The sequence below is a fragment of the Podarcis muralis genome, chromosome 3 (assembly GCF_964188315.1).
Source record: "Podarcis muralis chromosome 3, rPodMur119.hap1.1, whole genome shotgun sequence".
NCBI lineage: Eukaryota > Metazoa > Chordata > Lepidosauria > Squamata > Lacertidae > Podarcis > Podarcis muralis.
In genome coordinates this window covers 30274746-30297984 of record NC_135657.1, presented here as the reverse complement: position 1 = coordinate 30297984, position 23239 = coordinate 30274746, and the positions used below count along the sequence as shown (strand labels likewise).

Here is a 23239-nt window from a genome sequence, read left to right as displayed (position 1 = left end):
CGGCCAGATAACTAAACATCAGTATACTGTATCTGACCTTGAAAATATACTTACAGATAGACAAGTTCTCCACAAGAAAATGGCAAGTGTAGCAAATCCCACAAAGACAGTAATAATAATGGGCTCCCAAGGAAGTCCATGGAAGTCAGGACCAGGCTGCATGTCTTCAGGTAGTGTTGAAACCAACTAAAAAAAAGTTGGCATATTTTATTTTTCTTAAAAGCTGTCAAGTGAGTACATATTTAGAAAATGCACCAAACTCATAGGAAAGTTTACACAGAGGAATGTCCACTAATTTTAATGGGGTCCACTCCCAATTGTATCTCATATGCCTGGCAAGCATATGAGACCAACCAAAAATTATAGCCTAATCATATGCACACAGACCAGAACAGAAACGACTTAATGTAAAGTATGACAAAATCTAAAGGGTTCTCTCACCAAAGATAAGGCAGCTTGAGCTGGGTTGTGGGAAAGGAATTCACAAGCAGTTCCCTTTGTTCTGAATTTGCTTAAAGAAATTCTAATTTTTTATTCTTCCAACAACAACAAAATCAATATTCTGTTACTGTTAACTTTTGGATTTATTCTTCTTCTTCAACAACAACATCCTACACATTTAAATTTAGCCAAGTTAAACCTAGCATAATCTTAAGTCTAAATCCCTGATGACTTTCAAGTTGTTAGTTTTCTTAAATTATTCCTCATTAGAATTTCAAAATATATATACTTAAAAAATCAGAAAGTAAATTTCAGAACCCATACTTTACTAAGTTTTGAAGTTGTGTGTTGAATCAAAGGTATGTATGTTGAATTAAAGCTGTTGGATCCTTGATAGCTTGCTATTACACCACACATTTACAACATCTTGTTATTGACAGTTACACAAGCTTTCAGTTTCATTCCCAGAAACCTTTGCATCACTAGGTGTACTGATACGCAGAAAAGAGGAGGTGGAGTGGAGAAACTAGGACTCTGTCCACACAGAACTCAACACACAATTATTCCAGGTTGCTATGTCACTATAGATCTTTCCACACAAGAAGAATTAGGTATTTGTCATATTGAAACCTATGACACATATAGCAATACAGGATCTATGTGACCGCTCCCCCAAAACATAGAGACACAAACAAGAAAACTTTACTGAAACGTGCATAATTCTAATTTATGTTTTCTAGAATCGTTTGCAAAGTGGAAGGGAAGGATGCCCTATTTATTTCCCGGAAGAGTGTGAGGTTACATGATACAGGAGCATGAGGCTTCAGAGCCACAAACATTTACAAACAACTCACTGTAAAATGGGGGCTGGGACGAGAGAAAGCAGTCAAGATGCAACTTCAGGGCCATTTACTGAACCCTCGAAAATTATCTCATCTCCTCTACACTCCTAGCTCCTGTGAGCCCACGAACTTGGAAGAACTACGAAAGCTGATCTAAACAGGTTTATCCCCGCTGGAACTCTGTATTCTGCAAAAGCCATTTCAGGATACAACTTGTTTGTGGGCTGTGTACGCGTTTTGAAAACAGCATTACATTCCCCACCCCCCAGCAGCAGCACCGGACCAGCGTTTGTTAAATCTTTCTGCCGATCCACATCTGCCCTGCAAAAGGGGGTGGAGAGAGAGGCAAGGAGTAAACAAATCCTCCTCTGTCGTACGGAAACCCACGTTTCCCCTTCTCCCTGTCTCATCTCCAGCACTAGTTTCACCTAGTTTCTCCTCGCACTGTCTCTAAAGGGCCATCGGGTTACTTTCACCTCCACCCAACCCCCACCCGCATCCCTCGGCCGCCGCCGCCACGGTCCTTTCCCCAGGTGCGACGGAAGCCCCCAACGGGCGCTCGGAGCCTTCAAAATACGAAGAGCCCTGGAAGGCGGACCCCCTGCGAGAAGGGGGCGACAAGAACCCCTGCGACTACAACTCCCCCCCTCTCCTGAGACCCCGCCGAGATTCGCCCCTTGCCTGGCCGCCAGCCCCCGGCTCACCTCCAGAAGGCGGCCCGTGAGGGAAGCGTAGCCGCGGGACAGCGGCCCCAGGAGAAGCGCCGCGCCGCCACCGGGGGCGCCGGGAGGACTGACGGACTCCATATGGGGAGAGGTGGGCGGGGAGAGACGCTTGCCACTATCTGAGCGGGAAGGAGGCGGCGGCGGCGAACTTGGCCCGTTTCTCCCCGACCGTTGATACGGCGCCTGTGTTCCCCGCAGGGACACGTCACCTCGCGCTGACCCTCGAGCGACCCCGTGACGTCATCGGCCCGTGCCGGCAGGTCAGGGGGAAGGAGATTCCGGAAGGGAAGGTGGCCGCGCCGGGTCCTTGCCGGAAGTCGGTGAAGGCGGGCAGGGTTGGGAGCAGCGGTGAATGCTCTTTGCTCGGCAATGGGGTGACAGCACGTTCCCGCGGACTGTCTTTTGACTCCCGAAGGAAAGCGCTGTAGCCGTTCACTTGATACGGGAGTTACAGCGAGAGCACGGCTGGAGGCGACCACAGGCCTCAGCTCCTCAAACGGCACTGGTTTAAGTTACTTTGGAAGCAAAACTGTTTGGCTTCAAGAGCAAACGCGTACCTTTTACATTCAGGTGTGTGCAAAAAGAGGGGACACCACCTATTTGTATATAACGGGAAGTCTAGAAGAACAGGCAATGAAGGCTCTTTTTTTGAGCAGCAGAGCAGCACGGGTGTTTCTACTGCTGGTTGTAAACAACTACAAATCATTGCCATGCATGCTGCTTTTCTCGTAGAGGGTTCCAGGTGTGTGTTTGCTGAAATCTTTTAAACATGCTTGAACAGCAGTCAACTGTCACTGAAATTACAGTGGTACCTCAGTTTTCAAATGTAATCCATTCTGGAAGACCATTTGAGTTCTGAAAGGTTTGAAAGCCGAAGCCTCAATACGGAAAACTCAGTACGGAAGCTGCTGACATGTTTGACTTCCGAGGCGTGTTTGAAAACTGAAGCATTTACTTCTGGGTTTACGGCATTTGAAAACCGAAATGTTTGTCAACGGAGACATTCAAAAACCAAGGTACCATTGTCTTTGAACATGCTTCTGTGTGAATGTGGTTCAGACTCGGTTGCAAGCACACTTGGGTGCATAAGGCTGCAATCCTTTGTATTTCTACATGAGAGGGATCTCAACCAAATCACAGTGGGATCCACATATGCACAAGATCAGGCAGCTGCATACCCTTCAGTTTGCTTAAATTTCTTTACAAATTTTAAATTAAACACGTATTTAGACATTAACACCTCACTGATTATATACACCATTAAGTAGGTACTCACAATCTCTGTGAAGGGGCGCATATTTTCCTTTGCTGATAAGATAGCACTATCCAAGGCAGCAGTAATATGTGGAGCAGTAGAGTCTGCATCTGATGGATTACTACTCTCTTCTGTGGAGTCATCCTTAGCATTAATTACACCTTAGGTTAAAAAAAGTTCCATATATTATTTTCACTAGATGTTTTCAGCAAAAAAAAGCATCTTAAAGACGAATACATTTCCTTTGGCATATTAACACATTTATCTTCTGTTGTACATCACCCACATCCCTTCATAAATACATAAATAAAAGCAATAAAAACTGGTCACAATTCAGACTAGTTTCTTACATTTCACAAGGATATGACCTCACTGTTTACATTTCTTCTACACTGTGTGTGCATCACACATTGAGGAAGACACTTCATGCAACTAGGCTCTAGTCCAAAAATATGCAGGAAAAGGCAATCAAAATTTATCAATTACTGTATATTTGTTCAGAGGCCCTACTTAAGTCTTAATTTAAGTGTATCCCAGGACACAGCTACATTAGTAAAGAAAAAGCATTTTATATGCGTTATAACACTGTGACACCAGATGGCACTGTGGAGTCCCGTCTTTCGCCAACGTGATTTCCCACTATGAGGTTTACAACACATTTTCCTGAAACATTTTTAAAATGTGTCTAGATCGAGCCCCAGACCTGTACATCTCAATATTGTGGCATGTTTACTCATTAGTCAATCAGAGTAAGTCTTGAAATCCATGGGACTTACTTTTGAGTAAATATGTGCTGGCTTGTGCTGTAAGTGCACATACTATTGCAACCTAACAGCATGATCCTAAGCATGTTCACTAGTTAGTAATTCTTATGTCCCAGTAAATGTATTTAGAATTTCACCCTAGTGGGTTAAGTCAGTTCAAATACACTACTGATTCACTCATAATGCAATACCGTCATCCTACCACAATTTAGAGAAAAACTTTCTAAATCTAAAGAGATTTGTCTGTAGAACCTTACTTATATGCAGATACATTTTCTCTGTTGATGACCATAATTTTAGAAGATCTTGTCTGCTGAATTGTTGACTTGAAAATGGTGAAAAAATCACCACTGACTATCTTACACTAGCATATCAAGGTAGGATTTCTATAACACAGGTTCAAATTCTGAGCCCTCTGTGCATCTCTCATTTAAATGGAGAAAATGCCATATGTACAGAGGGATCTGTCATTTCTACAGAAATGAGCAGGAGCTCATCTGGATGGGAGAACTCCACACGCACCAGAAGCTCTGCAATCATAGTAAGTTGCTTAATTAAGGTGTTGACTTTAATTTCATAAGTAATTTCATTCATGGCTGAGTCGGAAGAACATGAGACTCTTAATCTCAGGGCTGCAGGTTCAAGCCCCATGTTGGACAAAATATTCTTGCATTGCAGTGGGTTGGGCTAGATGACCCTTGTGGTCCCTTTCCAACTCTACAATTCTATGAGAAGTTTTTATATTTTTCTTTGTAAATATGCCTTTGGGCATTGGAAATCTTTAAAAACCTAGACAATAATGTCACCAGCAAAATATACCATTTTGAATATAAATATGCCTACTTTATAGACTTCATTTGGTATGCTTCCTTTAAAAACTACATTGCTTTTTGTTAAGAGAAAGAAGTTAAATAACAACAGTTATCAAAAAGGTTACCTGGAACGACGTCCCTCTCCATTCCTGAATCAGTTGATGTAAGAATCGTATCCGCGATTGGCAATATTTTGTCACTGTCAAGAACACCCTTGATTTCTGTTTCATCCAAAGTTCCAGTCTTTTCCAAAATATTCCAATGTTCCTTTGGTTGATCTGGGTGAATAATTTCTTCCTTTGCTGTTGACATCTGTTCCAAATCTCGTGGTAACTCTTGATCAGGGTTCTCTACAGGGCTTTCTATAGAATGTCTGTCATGCTCAGTTTCCTTTGCATTAGCTACAGTGAACAGAAGTATATATTTTAGTTAGGTTATACACCTGCCAGCACCTTGTCTACTTCTTAAATTAAATTTCACATTTTTCTTTGTTTGCAAATACATTACTTTCATTTCAGTAACTCTGAATTAGGAATTTCTATAAACATTTTTTCAGAATACAAATATTAGTAATATGAAACACTTTTTTTCATAGGAATGGCCACTATCCCCTGCAGGACTTGTGAACTTTTGTTAATTTATTCTGTTTTTTATCCTGCCTTTCTTACATCATAGAACTCAAGGGACATATAGACTTTCTTCTGTACAGGCCAACTGACCAGCTTAGCTTCAGTAACATTGCTGCATATTGTTGTTTTAGATTGACGACTTTGAAGAATTCTAGCTTCCATTTTCAATAAATAAATTTTCAACTAGAGAGATAAGCTTAAAAGTTTAAGAACTGACCAACAAACAACCAGCATATATTCAGCCTTAGGATTTTTACAGGCCGTTGTCAGGACTTGCCAACTCAAAATATTTCCGTTGTTTAACATTTGTTCCTCAAAAGGAACAAGTGAAACATTTCCAATGGTTATGGATTAGCAACCAAAACTTCAACATGGATATGTAGATTATATGAAGCTGGAAATGCAGTCCATTTTCAGTGGGGCTTTCAAGACTGATCAAACTTTAAATCTTTATTTTATTGTCTTAGTAGCACAGAATACAAATTACGATTGTCTATCCCAAGGTTGGTAAACAAGTGGTGAAACAAATATATGGTAAAACTTTTTGTCATCAAGTTCATTCTTAAGAGTTTGAAATTTTAATAAATCATGATATTCCACAAATTAATGCTTCATCTCTCATGTTCATTTTGAATGTAGTAAATATATAATAATCAAACATTTTAAGAACATATGCTCTATAATTATAAAGTTCTTACTGCCAGATAGTGCCAGCTGAGCAACTGTGAAGGTGGTCAATTTGTGTAGCAAAATATGCATGCAGGCCCCAGACCACTGTCTGGGGAACAGAATGACCTCATTGCTAATATGACAAGCTGGCTTATCACATTAGAGACTTTCTAGGTAAAAATGAAGTTCTCACACTTGGTCTTCACAAGCCTCAAGCCAAAACAAAAAACAGGCTAGAGCTAGTTCTTATTTATTTTTTATGTCACACTAAAGCCCTTGTGAGTGGTATTCAGCTAAAGTTTTGCTCAGAGTAGACTAATTAAAATTAATAGACCTAACTTTGTCATGTTAGTTAATTTCAGTGGGTCTTCTCTAAGTAAAGCTCAGTTGCATACTATTCTGTATCCCTTCAGACTGCAGGTGGGGTGTCACATTTGAATGCAAAATAAGCTCCCTCTGCATAGGTACAACAGGGTATTTCCATCAAGGCTTTCAACATAAAGCACATTCAATTCCATTCTAAGTAAAACACCATGATTTAAATCTGGAAATAGTTTGTTAAATTCACTGAGCTTTTTTAAATCATTTTGATTCAGAGTTCACCAGCTGTCTTAAAAAGTTTCCTCAGCAACTATCCTAGACAAGGGTTGGAGAAATTCTTTAAATAAGTTCAACATCAAGTTTGCAGGTGCCTATGTGTCAATGGTTTCTGGCATATTTTGTAGCCCTGTCAATAACTCAAAATATAGCACAATCCTACACAAATCTTCTCAGAAGTAAGTTCCACCAAGTCCAGTGGGTCTTATTCCTAGGAATGCATAGGGCTGCAGACTCAAGACTTACCTGTAATGGATTGACTAGAGTCCATCCCAGATTCCGTAAGGGAGGCAAGTGGAGCACTCTCGCTAACTGGAGAGTATTTTTGCCTTAATGAATACATTAGTTCCTGGATGTCATCCATTAAGGCAGCTTCGTCATCAAACAAATCAATTTCCTTGATCACTTCTTCTTTATTTTCTGCCTCCCTGGAATCTAAAACTTTGTTCAGAACATCCAGAATATTAGACTCTGAAGATTCAAGGATCCGGTCCAATGCCTCTTCAGTGTCTGCATGGTTATCAGTTTGTTTCTGAGCAAACATCAGCTCCAACTCCATGTCATGAAACAAAGATTCTATCCTGAAAATATGTTGCTGTCCAAGATACTTTTGGATACGTGCAATACGTTTTTCATCAAGAAATTCTTTCATTATATTGAGCTGCCTCACAGACTCACTGTACTCTGGCTCTGCAGCTTCATGTGTTTTTTCTGAGACCTCTTGAGGCCCAAAGTCATCGCTGGAATGCTGGTGCTCTGTTGAGGTCTGTAACTCTTCATGAAAGTCATTCTTGTTTTCTAACTCAGAAGTATTTATTTTGTTTGACATTATTTTATCACGAATATACTGGGCTTTTTCCTGAAGCAGAGAATTTTTCACTTGAGGCGCCACTTCCTCCTGATTTTCCTCTTTGATTTCCTTCCTCTCGCTCAGCTGAGGATCTTTATTTATTTGTATTCCTTCCTGTGCATCATTCCAATCTTCCATGCCATCTTTCTTGGCCTGCTCAAGTGTTGTTATTGCATCTTCTCCTATTGCATCAACAGGATTAGCAGCTCTTGAAATAGCACCATTTGGCATTTGCAACTGAGTGGAACCACTTTCAGCCTCTGACGTGAAACTTTGTTCATCTGCAAGTCTCTCTTTAGACAGTTTTGCGCTCGCTGCATTCTCATCCTGTAGTAACTCCTCTTCTAGTACTTCAGGGAAATCATCTTCTTCAGCATCTAACTCCACAGGCTTAAGTTCTTCTGTGTTTTGCTGAGTAAGGTTTCTATGTTGTGTGACTTGCGTGGGTTTTTCTATAATCAATTTCTTCTCTTCTTCCTCCTTTTTTAAATCCTGGGTTACAGTTTCTTGTTCAGATTGGACAATAGGCACTTCAGTATCTTCCTCTGTGGGAATGCTTTCCATAGCAGAGTCATTTGACTGCTTCGTATTACTGAGCACCTTCCCAAGTTCAAGATCTTCTCCGTCTTGCTTTGTTTTGCCTTCCAAAAGGTCAGAAGCGCCCAGTTCAGGTTGAGATTCATTTGTTAGTTCTTCCACCAAGTGTGGTACAATGTTCATTGGCTGTTTACCATCGCCATCTTTTTTGCCTATTTTTTCCCATAAAGTTTTGTGTTTTGTATCATTTTCTAAGCTATCTTCAATGTGACCATCTCTTGTTTCCTTTCCTTTTATTATTTTATGAAGAGAAAAGCCTTCTGGGTCATCTTTGATATCACCTAGGGGTGGTTTTAAATGTTTTTCCTTAGCTCCCATGGATGCTTTAGGCTGCCGGCCACCTCCGTAATTCGAAAAGGCACGAAAATCATGTGTAGAAGTGCTTTGCAGTTCTTCTATGGTGGGTTCAACTTCAGCTTTTGAATACTCTTCTTCGTAGTCCTGAGTTTCATGTTTTTCCCCCTTAGGGTCCCCCACATCTACATTATGTATCTTCTTTGTAATCAGATCATTTTCTGGTGTGATGCTATCATCTTCTGCTGAAGATTTTGAATCAGCTAACACATCTGTATTTTCCTTCTTGCTGATTAGGACCACTTCATCATTATCTTCATCATCATCATCTTCCTCCTCCTCCTCCTCCTCCTTGTCCCCATCAGTTTCATCAACTGTTCTTTCACCTCCACTGACAATTGCAAAAAATTTATCACCTAAATTTGTTAGTAAACTAGAGTCATCTTTTTTCTCATGAACAAATCTTCCTGCAGCTTCCGCAATGCCATCGTCATAGTCACTAGTTTCTGATTCAAAAACCCCATCAGATGGCATCTCTTCAGCTTCTGGGTCTTCTGATGATTTTGTTTCTTCTGTAAAAGACAGCAAAGGGATTTCTTCAGACTGCTCCTCAGGTTCTTCAAGCTTCTCTGTATCGTAAGAGTCAATGCCCAGATCTTCGCTGAAATCATCATCTAGAGGTGTAACAAGGCTAGTTGTCTCATCATCAGACACAAGGACATCTGCAGTAGAGCCAAGTGTTGTTTTCAAGTCTTCCAATACTTCGTGTTGGCGTAGATGTGTGTCAGTGCCATCATCTTCGCCTCCATTATCTGATTGTTTAGCTTTGCCCTGAGATACACTAGAGTTTTTGGCACTTTCATATTTTGGCACTTTTAATGTTTCTTGCAGCATTTCTTCTGAAGGCTGATGTGCACTTTGGTCTCCCTGAGGATTGTCTGTGTTACTATTTACAGTGAGGTCCTTGCTCTTGGAATCAAGAGCTCCCTCTACATTCTCGTTATTTTCAAAAATAAAATTGTCTTTTTGACCCATTTTCGCATGGTCTTCACTGCCGACTTCTGAGCCCACTTCAGAACCATCCGTTTCCTCTACTGACTCTGTATGCTCATCACCTTCTGTTTCCTCTTCCTTTTCAGTTTCTAGCTGAGCTTCTGCATCACTAGCCACCATGTCCTCTGATAATTTTAAAAGCTCTTCTGCATTATAATTGTCAAAATCATCCTTGCCTCCATTAAAGCAAACAAAGTCTGTTTCCTGAAAGAAAATAAATAATCTTAGTTACTTAAGGAAATAATTTATCTTCTAAAATTTACTACTATATTGGCATCTTGCTTTAACCTGGCTGAAATTTAGATTTTTATTGTTCCCACTAAGAACCACAAGGGAGTCATCTATTTAAAATGGATAGTAAGAACTCCTTTAGATTTTGAACAAGTTTAGCGCTACAATCCTGTGCCTGCTTCCTTGGAAATAAGGCTTTATGGACACAGGCATAGGATCAGGTTGTACAGAACAGAAACCCTGATAAATTGTGATGTACCAATTGCACAATGGATTTTGCTTATGCAAACAGGACTTCCCCTTCCTCTACTCCCCACCCCACAGCCTCCCACAAAATCTGCTCCAGAAGACTGGGGGGCCCTCCAGAGCAGGGTTGTTGTTGTTGCTGCTGCTGTTGTTTTAGTGTGGGGGAGGCTGCAGAGGGGAAGTGGGGAGAAATTTTGTCACTTGTGCTGGGGTGATCCTGGATCTCAAACAGAGGAATTTATTGGTCTAAAATACAGAGAATTTTGTTGCTGGAGAAAATATTTTAAAGAACAGCTTTTCTTCTTTTTCCATCTCAGTCTTCCCTTTCCCCTTCTTCTCCTGGGTTCATTTATATGGTCTGTTTTTAAAGTGAGCCCTTTAAAAGACATGGATTTATCCATGCATATTCCTGAGCCTTGAGAATTGAATACATACGTGTGTAGATCAAAAGAAACTCGCAAATAACTTACATCTGTTGGCAATTCTAGTTCTTCATAGGTATAAATGTGATTTATCTCAAGTAAATCCTTTGGGAAATATCCAAATTCATTTCCAACCTGAGAGGAAAACAAGAAAATAGAAGGGTCAGTATAAGAAATGGTTTTGTTTCATTTTAAGTATTTCTGCCTGTTTAGAGGCAACTTTGCTACGAATGCATAGAAGTGGCACTTGCAGTGCATCAGAAGAACTGGTCATGATACTTGGCACGTCAATTTTTAGTACAAATTTTGGCCCCCTTAAACTCTAGTATGCTACTCTAGTAAAATGCAAACTATGGAAGGAAGCTAAATCTCTCATCCTAAACGTGGTGACTAGAGAGTAAGTCCCACTGAACACAGAGGTGCTTATTTCTGAGTAAACATGCATAGGCATGCACTTTCTGATTTTATCCCAGCTTACTGCTTTCTAGAAAAGATTCACACTTCTGCTCTCATTCAGTTCTTACAACTGTTATCAGGAAGCCAATATTAACAGCCAAGAATTGCTACAGAGATTAGATAAGTTAGGCATTTAGAAACTGGCAGAACACATTAAGTAAACAAACGCTAAAGATAATGTGCTCAGTTAGAATGCGGTCCATGAGTGTTGTCCCTTTCCTGAATATCCTGGTGGTTTTATTGCCAGGAAAACATCCCAGATATTTACTAATAATTAAATGGACCACTTCCTGGCTTCAAAGAAGTTAGTAAAAGTTGAGAGCAGGTGATTCAGATGTCTTTTCATAGGGCTTGAGAAATATATTTCCAATTTCTCGATGCCAGATTCATAATTTTTTATTATTATTATTAAGGAGTCTGCATCAAACTCTTAGATGCCAGGCCTACGAAGAGATGGAAAAACAATGCCACACAGTTCTTGGCTGAAAGCATCAGCATCATTTTTGTATGCAATTAAACCAGGGATTTATCTGGTTATCTGGCTTATAGGATGGTACAGTAAAATGAACATCTGTCTAGTATATAATACTCTTCTATGAACAAACAGAATGCTAGCTGGATATGGTATTCCCTTTGTTCAGTATTTATTCTTAAATATTAGTGCAAACTAGTAACATCCAAAGTCAAGGTTGCACAATAGGTGTTCTTGACATGGACTGCATCTTTTTTGCAGCCGGAATGGACAGTTTTTCCGTATTAACTTTGTAATCAGTTACAAAGGATTTAAGATATTGTACTGTACTCTCACCTTAACCTTTGTTGAGTTACCTTAAACTTATTGTTGTATACAGCTGTTTGTATGCACATTAATTTGGCTAATGTGGGTGTGAACTTTTTAATTATTTCTTTTGTTTAAAAACTTGAGGCTCTAATTATCCAGCCTTTTGTTTCAAAGCCGGCCCTCTCAAGTCTTCATATTTTGTGTTTATAAAGCGCTGGCAAGCCTGGAAACAGATGCCTCCTAATTATCCAGGTTATTTGTGGCACAGTAATGTCAGAGGGGAATTACTGGAAGAACACAATGATTCCATTCTGCCATTTTCACTGCATGCAGTGCTTTTCCTGTTTCAACTGTGCAACTTTAATTGGACTCTATTGCCAGCTGAGAGTCTGTTGTGCCATAATCCCACTTGTGTATTCCAGTGAAAGCAGTTGTAATGGCTCATAGTGGCAGACTTTCCTTTACAAAGGAAAAAAAAATATGCTCAGCATGCTACAAGGAATTTAGTCTGTGTAAGGGGCGGGGGACAGCCAGGTACACTTTTTCTTGGCCTTGGAGGGCTAAGTTGCCTGCAGGAGCCCACCAGGGCCCTACCGGACTTACGCTGTCCTGCCAACATCCTAGGCCTCTGACAAGCTCTGCCCAGGCCTGCAGTCAGAATACCCAACTTTAAGGGACTGCTCATTTGTTATTTAGCAGTGACAAATTATAGCCTAGTAGGTATCTATTAAGTCTATCTTACCTCTCCTCTGACATCTCATTGCAAAGAGGAAGAATTTGAAGTAAGGTCTATCATGTTTACTGAAAGCCATCACCTTAACAGAGGCCCCAATCTAGTGAGTAGTACTTAAGATCCATTGGTTATGTTAGTTGCTGTTAACTTGTCCCATTCATTTCAATAGAAACCTAAGATGCAGCCTTATACCAAGTAATGCAAAAACAAAAACAAAACAAAACGTTCCTCAATGGAAGCTACTGACATTAAATGTTCTTCTGAAAGGGAAATTTACCCACAGGAATGGGATTCAAGACCAGTGCTCCTCATGGTACAGGAGTAACTAACTAACTAAACTAACTAACTAACTAACTAACTAGCACTTACTAAATTGGGAGCACAGAGAGAGTTGTGAGTTTAGCTGAACTGGAAGCAGCTTGGTGATTGTGGTATGTGTCTACACTGTTGCTATCTAGGAATCTAATGCAAGTACAGTGGTACCTTGGGTTACATACGCTTCAGGTTACAGACTCCGCTAACCCAGAGATAGTACCTCGGGTTAAGAACTTTGCTTCAGGATGAGAACAGAAATCGTGCAGTGGCGGCGCAGCGGGAGGCCCCATTAGCTAAAGTGGTGCTTCAGGTTAAGAACAGTTTCAGGTTAAGAACGGACCTCTGGAATGAATTAAGTACTTAACCCGAGGTACCACCATAGTTTTGTTGCCTCACTTGCTTCCAATAGGCTTTGCTTGTAGAATTAAAAAATAACAAGTCTCTGATGCTCTCTCATGCAGAGGAAACTTAAAGGCTGTAGGAGTACCCTTTGAATTCTCAGCAAAGTGTGGAGTACTTAATGAATATGTTTTAAAATGCACAGAGCAATGTCAATGAAAATACCTTTAAACGTCTCTGCAGGAAGCAGTGAAAGAAAGAAAGAGTAATTAAAATGTTAGTTGAATACCACCACATATCTCTTCTGGTAAGTTTTACTCAGAGTAGACCCCCTGAAAATAATGGACCTAACTTAGTAATATTCTTTAATCTCAGTAGGCCTTTTTGTGAGCAAATCTTAGTTGAATGCCACCCATACAGTTTTTCCCCATTTGTGTTAGATGTGTAGATGGTGAGGGTTAAACCTGGGCTCTTTGGCATTCAAAACAGTTGCTCTGCCATTGAGCTAGGGCCCTTAAATAGAATTAAAGTGTGTATATCTCTGTACCCAAGCCATTGTTAGTTCTTTTGTGTTGTTAGTGTACCACATTTTTAGAAAGCACAATTTATGCTCCCAATATGAAACAGATGAGATCCTTTATCAGGCTCCAGAATGCAATTAAAATATTTCTCTTGTGCAATACTGCCTTTGTGGTATATCCTTCCAAATTTTTCAGGACCAAATTGCAGATTTTGTAGTTGTAAGCTTCACTCAAAACTGCTCTCCATTTCTCCATCATGGGGTAGGGGAGAAATTATAGGGTCCCAAAATCTTTTCCTCCCATGGAAACACAATTCTGAATGGACAAATGGCAGAGTAGGAGAGGATACACAACGCTTTCCAGCAAAAGTTGATGGCAGAAACAGATAGGTAAAAGTAACATGCAATTGTGGGCAATATATACTTAGTGGCTCAAGCCATTTTCAAAATAAATGCTACCATTAAACACAAAAGAAAACCTTGAAAATGTGGTAATACATGCCACAAAATAAGCATTTTTTAATTGCAAATGATAGTTTACCAATGGACTCTCCTTCCTTGGAGATTTTTAAGCAAAGGTTGGATGGCCATCTGTCATTGATGCTTTAGCTGAGATTCCTAAATTTAACAGTTACCATCAACCCCCTGACTATTTACCTTCTGAACAAAGGAGAAATATTTAAAAGAAAACTAGGAGGCATGAGTGTAGATAGACCGTTCCAGGGAAATCTCTGGGACTGAGAAAAGTCATATGTGTGGATTCCAAAGCAGTGAAGGCCCACATCATGCAAAAATGGTTCCAAATACCCAGTGGAAAATATGAGTTACTGGACTTTTCAATCATAGGTGCTGACATTTAAATATTAAACAGAATTTTAAGTCAAGTTGAAGCAAAACAAAAACAAACAAAAAAACAACACCTCATCTGTTCAAGGGTTTGTGAAGTTCTCAACCAAAACCACCTTTCCAGGGAACTTAATCACACTCTCAAACATGCAGCTCTACAATTCTATTATAAGTAACAGGAATCTGCTGTCTCGCTTGGGTGATCTGGTAGATTTGCATTTACTCAAAGTTTTCTGAGTCAGGGCAGAATCTCTTCTGCATTAGAAGCTGATGGTGTGCTATTTCTAGTGCAAAAAAAACAAAACTGCAGAGGTGGTGAGTTTAGCTGGATTGGAAGCAGCTTGGTGATTGTATTGCCTCTTTGTAAGCATTCATTTATTTCCAATAGGCTTTGCTTGTAGAATTCAAAGTTAACAAGTCTCTTATGCTCTCTCATGCAGAAGAAACTAAAAGGCTGTAGCAATACCCCTTGACTTCTTGGCAAAGTGGGGATTATTTAATGAATATGTAAGATAACATACTGTAGCACAATGTGAAAATACCTGTGAACATCTCTGGGGGAAGCAGCGAAAGAAAGAAAGAAAAATTAAAATGTTAGTTGAATACCACCCCATGTCACTTCTAATAAGTTTTACTCAGAGTACTGTAGACCCACTGAAATTAATGGACCTAACTTAGTCATGTTCATTAATTTCAATGCACCTTCTCTGAGTAAAGCTTCATTGAATACCACCCATACTGCTTTTTCCAATTTGTGTTAAACCATATAAAGTACTTAAAAACTTACACTTCCAGCCCAAAGCTCATGTGTTCTCCCGGTTAATTTATAATACACGTACACCGATTCACCTTCTTTAAAATCTACAAAACGACAATCTGGGCCTTTAAAATCCTTCACTGCTTTCCCTCGACACATTAGCACTGTTGAAAGAAAATGAGAAAAAAATGGCAAAGTAAATAAAGAGCCGTTTTCTCAACAGAAGAGGAAACCTGTCTATAACTTGCAGTCCATGTGTATGAAACAATGTAGCCCAGGAATGAGAAGTTACGGCTGGTGAAAATCTGGTATTGAAGTTACTTTGTGTCTTAAAATGTTGGTTAAGGCAATGAAAGGACATAATGAGGTTTCAATGTACATTTTATTGAAGACGTTTCTCCTGGAAAAACGTAATAGACTCCATGAATATATCCCAGTATCACAATCCTTCACTATGTCCCAAAGGCATGTAGTCATATGCATTATGCACCAGGATGCTATTTGTTTATTTATTAATTATGTTTGTTATTTGCTTTATGCAAAAAAGGAATCTCAAACCAACAAAATAAACATAAAATCAATTTAAAACTAAGCTTAAAACAAAATACAATACAAAGTTCCTAAAAAGTTCATTCAGTAATACAATAAGAGGAACAAGTTCTATACCAGCCACTCCACTAAAATATGAGCCCAACACTAGATGTTAATTTAACCACAAAAATTGAGTGTTTCCTAAACATTGACAATGAGGATGCTAAGTGTGTTGCCATGTGAAGAGCATGCTGAACTGGGTTAATTTTGTTAAAAAAATAAAACGTTGATATTGTACATTTGTTTCAGTTTAAGTTAAATTAATTTATTTGGGAAAGAAAGGCAGAACAAGTATATTTTAATAAATAAACAAAATGAATGGAAAGGGTTCCAAATTCTATTTTATAATTCACAAAAGCTTATCTTTGAAAGGTGATGTAGCTAGAGAGTCCTTCTACACATGCATGCGCACACACAAGTGTACAGTTAGTTTAACTGAATATTAAAGTCTACATTTTTAGTCTAGGAATGTCAAACCAACAGCACAAATCTATGCATGCTTACTTGAAAGTAAGTGTCACTAAGTTATAGGGGGATAGGATCACAGTTTATAGCTGCAATCCTATACTCAAACGTCACCCCATTGAACTCAGTGGGACTAACTACCAAGTAAGCCTGCATAGGTACAGGTGCAATCCCTATGCAAATTTAACAGGACATAAGGAAGTCATCCTTGCAGTTAAACAAGTTGAGCAGTGGGCTGTCAGTAACAAAAATTAAACGCACTGAATCTGAACCTAGAAATCTGAAATGTCTGAGATATTCTTACAATGAGTTCTGGATCAGAACAATACATTTTAAACAAACAAATGCAGTCATCTAATTAGCTAAGAACCACTCAAATAGATGAATATTTCCAAGAAAGTGAATTTCATATATCAGATTTCTTTGAGTAATTTGATACAGGACAATGAAATGAGAAGAAGAGGAGAATGAGGTCAAGAATTTGCTTCTCCTAAAAAACAGCTTCTAAAGGATGCAGGTTTGTTTACAAGCAGAAAAGGAGACAAATACTTGATACTTATTAAAAGCAAATCTTCCTGGTGACAACAGCAGTAGTACAGAGACAGCAGTAAGAGAAACAGGTCCAGCAATAAGTTTTTACTGGGTGATGAATCAGAACCTCCTCTGGGTTAGCCCAAACAAACAAAAACAGCCCATGAAGTCACTTGGGGCAGCAATTTTTTAGGGTGACAACAACCAAAGTCATGGGCAACGTAAGAGATGCAGCCTAAGACCCTTCGACACCGTGGGACATCTCAGACTGCGTGGTGGAGCTGTTTCGGTGGGTGGGAGGGATAAAATGTAAAAGGATCGCCCCCCCCCCCGGGGCTTCCAGTTAAAGTCAGCAAGGTGTAAGAAAGAGTAATAATGGTGATCGGGATGATAATTATCGCCGTCTCCACATAGGGAAGGAATAAAGCACGCGCTACTTTACAAAGTAGAAGACAGGTAGCAACCTGCAAGGGCACATTTGACGGGGGGGGGGGGGTGAGACACTGAGGCAACACTTCCCAGTTTTAGCTCCGATCCTAAATACCTCATTCACACACCAAAAAACCCCCCCTTCAAAAATAAATCCCACTGTGTTCCATTAAGCTCGGGTGGTGTTTTTTTGTTGTTGTTGCAAGTTTCGCTCTGGCACAAGCTAAGAAACCGTGGCAAGTGGGGGCCACCCTGCCAGGAGCAGCGGGCCCAAGGCAACGTGGACGGGTATTTAAAATGACAAGGGTGTAAAATGACAGGGGGAGAGATGGAGATCCCCGCCGTCCCTCCAGGGACGTGGGAAGAGCGGTGGGGCAGAAGCACCCTCCGGCTCTTCCACCACCCCACCCCACCCTGCGAGGCAGGAGGCGGCCCCCATCCAGAGCCTCTTCTCTGACGCGGCCTCGGAGACGCCGCCGCCACCGCCACTTTTGCAAGGGAAGACAGTCGCAGGGACCCGGCGGATACCCGCTCGCCTGCCTCTTCCCTCCCCGCCACTTACTGCTGCACTCCGGGTCGGCGCACCGCTTCCACTCGGCGAAACGGCGGTCCGGGGCCCCGCCGGACTGGGCGCAGGGGGGCAGCTGGGCGCACAGCAAGAGCAGCAGCAGCGGCGGCGGCGGCAGTAGCATCCGCCGAGGCGGCAGGGCGAGGGGCCGCCGCCGCGCCGCAGCAGCCATGTTGGGAGTTCGCGAGGCTGCCGGGCTGGCGCCGAAAAAAAAGAAGCGGCGCGTGGGGCGGCCGGGCGGGGGGAAGCCGGAGCAAGACACGTCAGCAGCAGCAGCAGCAGCAAGCAGAGCCCGGCTGGAGAAGGATATGGGGAGGAGGAAGAAGAGGAGGAGGAGACTCGCCCGCTGCCCCAAAGGAGCAGCAAGAGGAGGAGGAGGAGGAAAGGATGGAGGAGAACCACACCCTGCGCGGCGGTGCTTGTCCACAGGGAGGAGGAGGACCAAGAATAGGCGCGCGCGCCCCACTCCTGAGGCAAATGCACCTCAGGCGCTCGCTCTCTCCCTTTGCTCGCCTCTCCTTTCACTGTATCTTTGTGTGTATGTGTGTGTTCACTTTGCACCCCCGGTTCTGCATCTGGCAGCACTGCCCGCCCTCCGTCAGTCCTGAATAACTGCCTGGCGGACAGGCGGAGAAAAACAACAACAGGTCAGACTTGGGGGACCTTCCCCTGTCAGTGGGGAAACACAACTTCGCTTCCGGCCTTCCTTCAGTAGCTAGTTTTCACTAGAGCAGGGTGGGCGCGTGGAGCGAGAGAGCTCCCGTCAGGCCCAGCCTGCCTGCCCGCCCGCTCGCGCGGCCGGTGACGAGGGGCCGACGGGAGTTGTAGTCCGGAGGGCCGCGGGGTTTGGACGCTTTGGCAGCAGAGGCGCTCGTCTCCTGCGCGCGATACAATGGTACCTCGGATTAAGTACTTAATTCGTTCCGGAGGTCTTCACTTAACCTGAAACTGTTCTTAACCTGAAGCACCACTTTAGCTAATGGGGCCTCCTGCTGTCGCCGCCGCCGCGCCGCCGGAGCCCGATTTCTGTTCTCATCCTGAAGCAAAGTTCTTAACCTGAAGCACTATTTCTAGGTTAGCGGAGTCTGTAACCTGAAGCGTATGTAACCCGAGGTACCACTGGGATTTGTTTGCTCTTCCCCGCACCCCCAAGCGCGCCCTCACTCCGCAGTCAGGGTCGTTAGGGTTGCAGTTTTAAAGGTGCAGGAAAATTTAAATTGAAGAAAGGGGGTACGGAGATATGGCGAGTCCTGAGCCTGGGCGTAGCCAGGGGGGGCACTCCCCCCCCCAGATCAAGTAAATCAATAAACATATTTAACTGAGGTCCCACCCCCCAGTATAAATCTTGGCTATGTCCTGAGGTGGTAGAACAGGAAGTGTCATTTCGGACTGCAGGAGGATAAAATCACATCTAACCATAGGAGCCAACTCCTAGGGGCCGAGGTCCCTTTGGTACCCCCAAAATAGAATATTTGAGGGGGCTCCCCCCAAGTTAATAGGTATTGCCACTCAAATGGTGCGTGCGTGCTGCATCTTGTAAATGCAGGGTGGGGCTTACCTCGGCCTCCCCAATATTTTATTCAAGTTGGCCCCCTGCATCTCACATAATTCCTCCCTATGTACAAAAATATTTCTGCAAGTAGACATCTAGCACATAAGGGAGTAGGATTATCTAGAACTGGTGGAGAGCTTTTTGCCCCCCAGATGTTGCTGAAGTAAGCAAGTATGGGCAATGACCAGAGATGACAGGACGTGTAGTTTTGCCTGAAGCTTCGTCTACCACCTCATTCTTTAAGCAAGTCTCTTTTTTTAATAAATATTTATTAAGGTTTTTACAATATTACAAAATGAAAAAGAAAAAATACAAAATACAAAATAAAAATAGTTAAAAACAATTCAATCTTTTCATCACTTATCTTTCATTTACTTGTTTCCCAGACCTCCTCATACCTCCCTTTTTTGTATTCCAGTTCAATTTATTAGTTCAGCAATTCCTTTCCCTCCTTATTTTATCCTGATCTTTAATCTTAAATTATTGTAGCATTAAATTTTTGCCTATTAAAAATCCATTTCTTCATATTCTTTTATACCATTACAGCTAGAAACCACTTAACTTCAATCCAACACCATTCTAACATTCATTAATTTTGCAATATTTCTGTAAATAGTCTTTAAATTTCTTCCAGTCTTCTTCCACCGACTCTTCTCCCTGGTCTCGGATTCTGATTCTTTAAGCAAGTCACATGGACTGTTCCACTTCATCCTGATGAGGAATCTGAATGGCTTCCTTGTGCATTTCACATGAAAAACCACACAGGGTCATTCAATGAAGATAAATGATGGGAGATTAAGTACAGACTGTGCTTCTTCACACAGTGTATAGTTCACTTCCATAAGATGTGGTGATGGCTACTAACTTGGATGACTTCAAAAGAGGATGAGACAAATTCATGAATGATAAGACTATCAGTAGTCACTATTAATGATGGCTATATGCTGCCTCCAGGAACAGAGGCACTATGTCTCTTATTACCAGATTAATTTTATTTCTTAAATGTTTCTTATTTATCCCAAAGGATTCAATCACATACCAGCAAATTCAGGTTGCACAAATATAGTTGATAAGGGATCTTGTGCAACAAACCCACTTGCCCAAAATACCAGACTTTTTGCAATAAGTAAAGTGATGGGGAAATGCATTGGAAAGCATATATTAACATTTGTTTTGATGCAACACCATCTAACCACCTCTCAAACAAATCAGGCTGAATGTTCAATAAACAGATAGTCTGGAAGCACCTTCTGTTGCTGTTATTCCTATATTATCTATAGGGAACTAATTTAAAGTTAGTACTGTACTCCTATATTTCATCCATGTGCGGCAATCTACATGGCTTGAAAAATGTTCAAAAACCCCTTACCATGCATGTGTTTGGCTGTGTTATGTGCAGTATCTGACACCAGTGCCAGTCATCACTGCAGATATATAGTGCAGCTGCATGACGTTTGACTGGGCCAGGACACCTGGTGAAGAACATTCAGATGATGCAGAGAGTTGTTATGTCAGCTTTTTTGGCTAAGACATAGATACAGTGTGATAGCATTGAACACTCCTCTATGTTTTCAATTTGTTTGCATTAAGGTTATTGCTGGCTTATACATTCACTTTGCATTTGTGCTTAGATTCCCGGTGCATTGCACCAGTTGACTGGTTCAATGTGAAACAAGCGTGCTTGAAATGTATGTTCGTCCAGGATTCTAACAAAAAGAAGCCAAGGTTTGCTAGAACTTAACTTGTATCTTAGGGACGCGGGTGGCGCTGTGGGTAAAAGCCTCAGCGCCTAGGGCTTGCCGATCGAAAGGTCGGCGGTTCGAATCCCCGTGGCGGGGTGCGCTCCCGTTGCTCGGTCCCAGCGCCTGCCAACCTAGCAGTTCGAAAGCACCTCCGGGTGCAAGTAGATAAATAGGGACCGCTTACTAGCAGGAAGGTAAACGGCGTTTCCGTGTGCTGCGCTGGCTCGCCAGATGCAGCTTGTCACGCTGGCCACGTGACCTGGAAGTGTATCCGGACAGCGCTGGCCCCCGGCCTCTTGAGTGAGATGGGCGCACAACCCTAGAGTCTGTCAAGACTGGCCTGTACGGGCAGGGGTACCTTTACCTTTTTTAACTTGTATCTTAATATGAAAAGGAACATAACAGAATAGGCTAATGATTGCAATGTAAATGCTTTCATCTCTGCACATTTGGCAGTATGCAGAAGTGGTCTTTTAAGATAATTAAAATATGTAAAGCACACAGTGTCCCTTGTACCAAGCAGCACAGAGAGAATAATAATGATGAACTAGTTGGCTCGCTGAGTGACTACATAAGTAGCAAGTCTGTTGTGCTCTTCCAGTTATTGCTACTTTGATATCTGAAATTGCTAACAGTAATCTTTGCCACGAATTACATCAGAAGTGAAGCCGGTGTTCTTATCATATACTCACAATTATTGATTTTCATTGCATACTATTCTCTTGTGTACTATCTCACTTTGAGCCAAATAATCAGTGGCTGCTGGAAAACAGAACTGTTCTACTGTTTTTCTTCACCCAATCAGAGGTATTTGAAAGTATGTTAACATGAAAGACTTAAAAAAAAACAAAAAACCGCGCACACACTGATAGTTGCTCTCAAATTTTCACTTCTAAATGTGAAAGTAACTTTTGTTGCGATCAGCTTATTTCCACAAACGTTTTTATGACTAGGACCTGCCCAACTTTCATCATTTTGAGATGTATGACCTGGTTGCTTGTTACCTGTCCCATAGATAGCAGGGTCTGCTTTACAGTACCTTTACTACCCACAGTAAGGGGAAACAGGAACATGCAAATCCTAAATTTGCTCCAGATCTCACCCTGAGTACAATCCCAGTAGCAAAGTAAAAAAAAGAGAACAAACCAGTTTAAATGGAATGGATGCCATGAGCAGAGTTCTAGAGCTTTAATCAGCAGGGGTTTTTTTGCACACTTAATCTCAAGAGATGATAAAACTTCTGACTCTCTCCTCCAAACTGCAGTTGCTTGCGTTCTTAGATGACAGGTCAGCTACAGTCTTGGATGACATGGATTATTTAGATCTATTCCAGTCTGGGTTCAGTCCTGGCTGCAGGACTTGAGTCACCCTTGGTCATCCTGATGGATGACCTTTACAGAGAGTCGGACAAGATGAGTGTGACTTTGCACCTGCTTCTCAATAACTCCGCAGCTTTTGGTACCATTGACCATGGTATCTTCCTGCACTGGCATTTAACTGGAATTGGAGGCACTGTGTTACAGTGGTTTGGGTCCTACCTATGAGTGCAAAAAGTAGCATTGGGAGGGTATTTTTTTTTTTGGCCCCTGGAAGCTATGCTATTTTATCTGCAAAGCTACTTACTATCTATATGAAGCCACTGGAAGTGGTCTTTACGAGTTTTACAGCAAGGTGCCACCAGTAAACTGCTGATACTCGGCTCTATTTCTCCATGATATGTTATTCAGGAGGGCCATGCGGCCCTGGGATGATGCCTGGACAGTGGATTTAGCTTGGCCCTATGTATGGCTCACTGGTTTAAGTGGGTCTTAATTCCAAGTCAGCATGTAAGATTGTAATCGCTTTTTTTGTACTGTAGGTGAAATAGAAGGCTAGGACAGTGAGCAGTAAGTATTTCCTATGGCATAATCACTACTATGAGAAAGCTTGACTTCCAAATACAGTGGTACCTCAGGTTAAGTACTTAATTCGTTCCGGAGATCCGTTCTTAACCTGAAACTGTTAACCTGAAGCACCACTTTAGCTAATGGGGCCTCCTGCTGCTGCCGCGCCGCCGGAGCACGATTTCTGTTCTCATCCTGAAGCAAGTTCTTAACCTGAGGTAATATTTCTGGGTTAGTGGAGTCTGTAACCTGAAGCGTATGTAACCTGAAGTGTCTGTAACCCGAGGTACCACTGTAGAGATTT

General features: G+C 41.7%; 1 protein-coding gene across 2 annotated transcripts in view; it reads right to left on the bottom strand.

Moving 5' to 3' along the window:
• The window catches only part of MIA3 (MIA SH3 domain ER export factor 3), a 33866-nt gene extending 15835 nt beyond the window's left edge, over positions 1 to 18031 (bottom strand). The window contains exons 1-7 of one of the 2 annotated variants that reach the window (XM_028724581.2): positions 17753 to 18031; positions 15205 to 15338; positions 10476 to 10562; positions 6981 to 9732; positions 4965 to 5240; positions 3285 to 3424; positions 55 to 186 (exon numbers count right to left, since the gene is read on the bottom strand). In XM_028724581.2, coding sequence (XP_028580414.2) covers positions 55 to 186; positions 3285 to 3424; positions 4965 to 5240; positions 6981 to 9732; positions 10476 to 10562; positions 15205 to 15338; positions 17753 to 17930 — 3699 coding nt within the window. In that variant the 5' untranslated portion in view covers positions 17931 to 18031. The remainder of the gene's footprint in view (positions 1 to 54; positions 187 to 3284; positions 3425 to 4964; positions 5241 to 6980; positions 9733 to 10475; positions 10563 to 15204; positions 15339 to 17752) is intronic. The other variant, XM_028724583.2, reaches the window with a different exon arrangement.
• Between the last annotated feature and the right edge of the window lie 5208 nt (positions 18032 to 23239).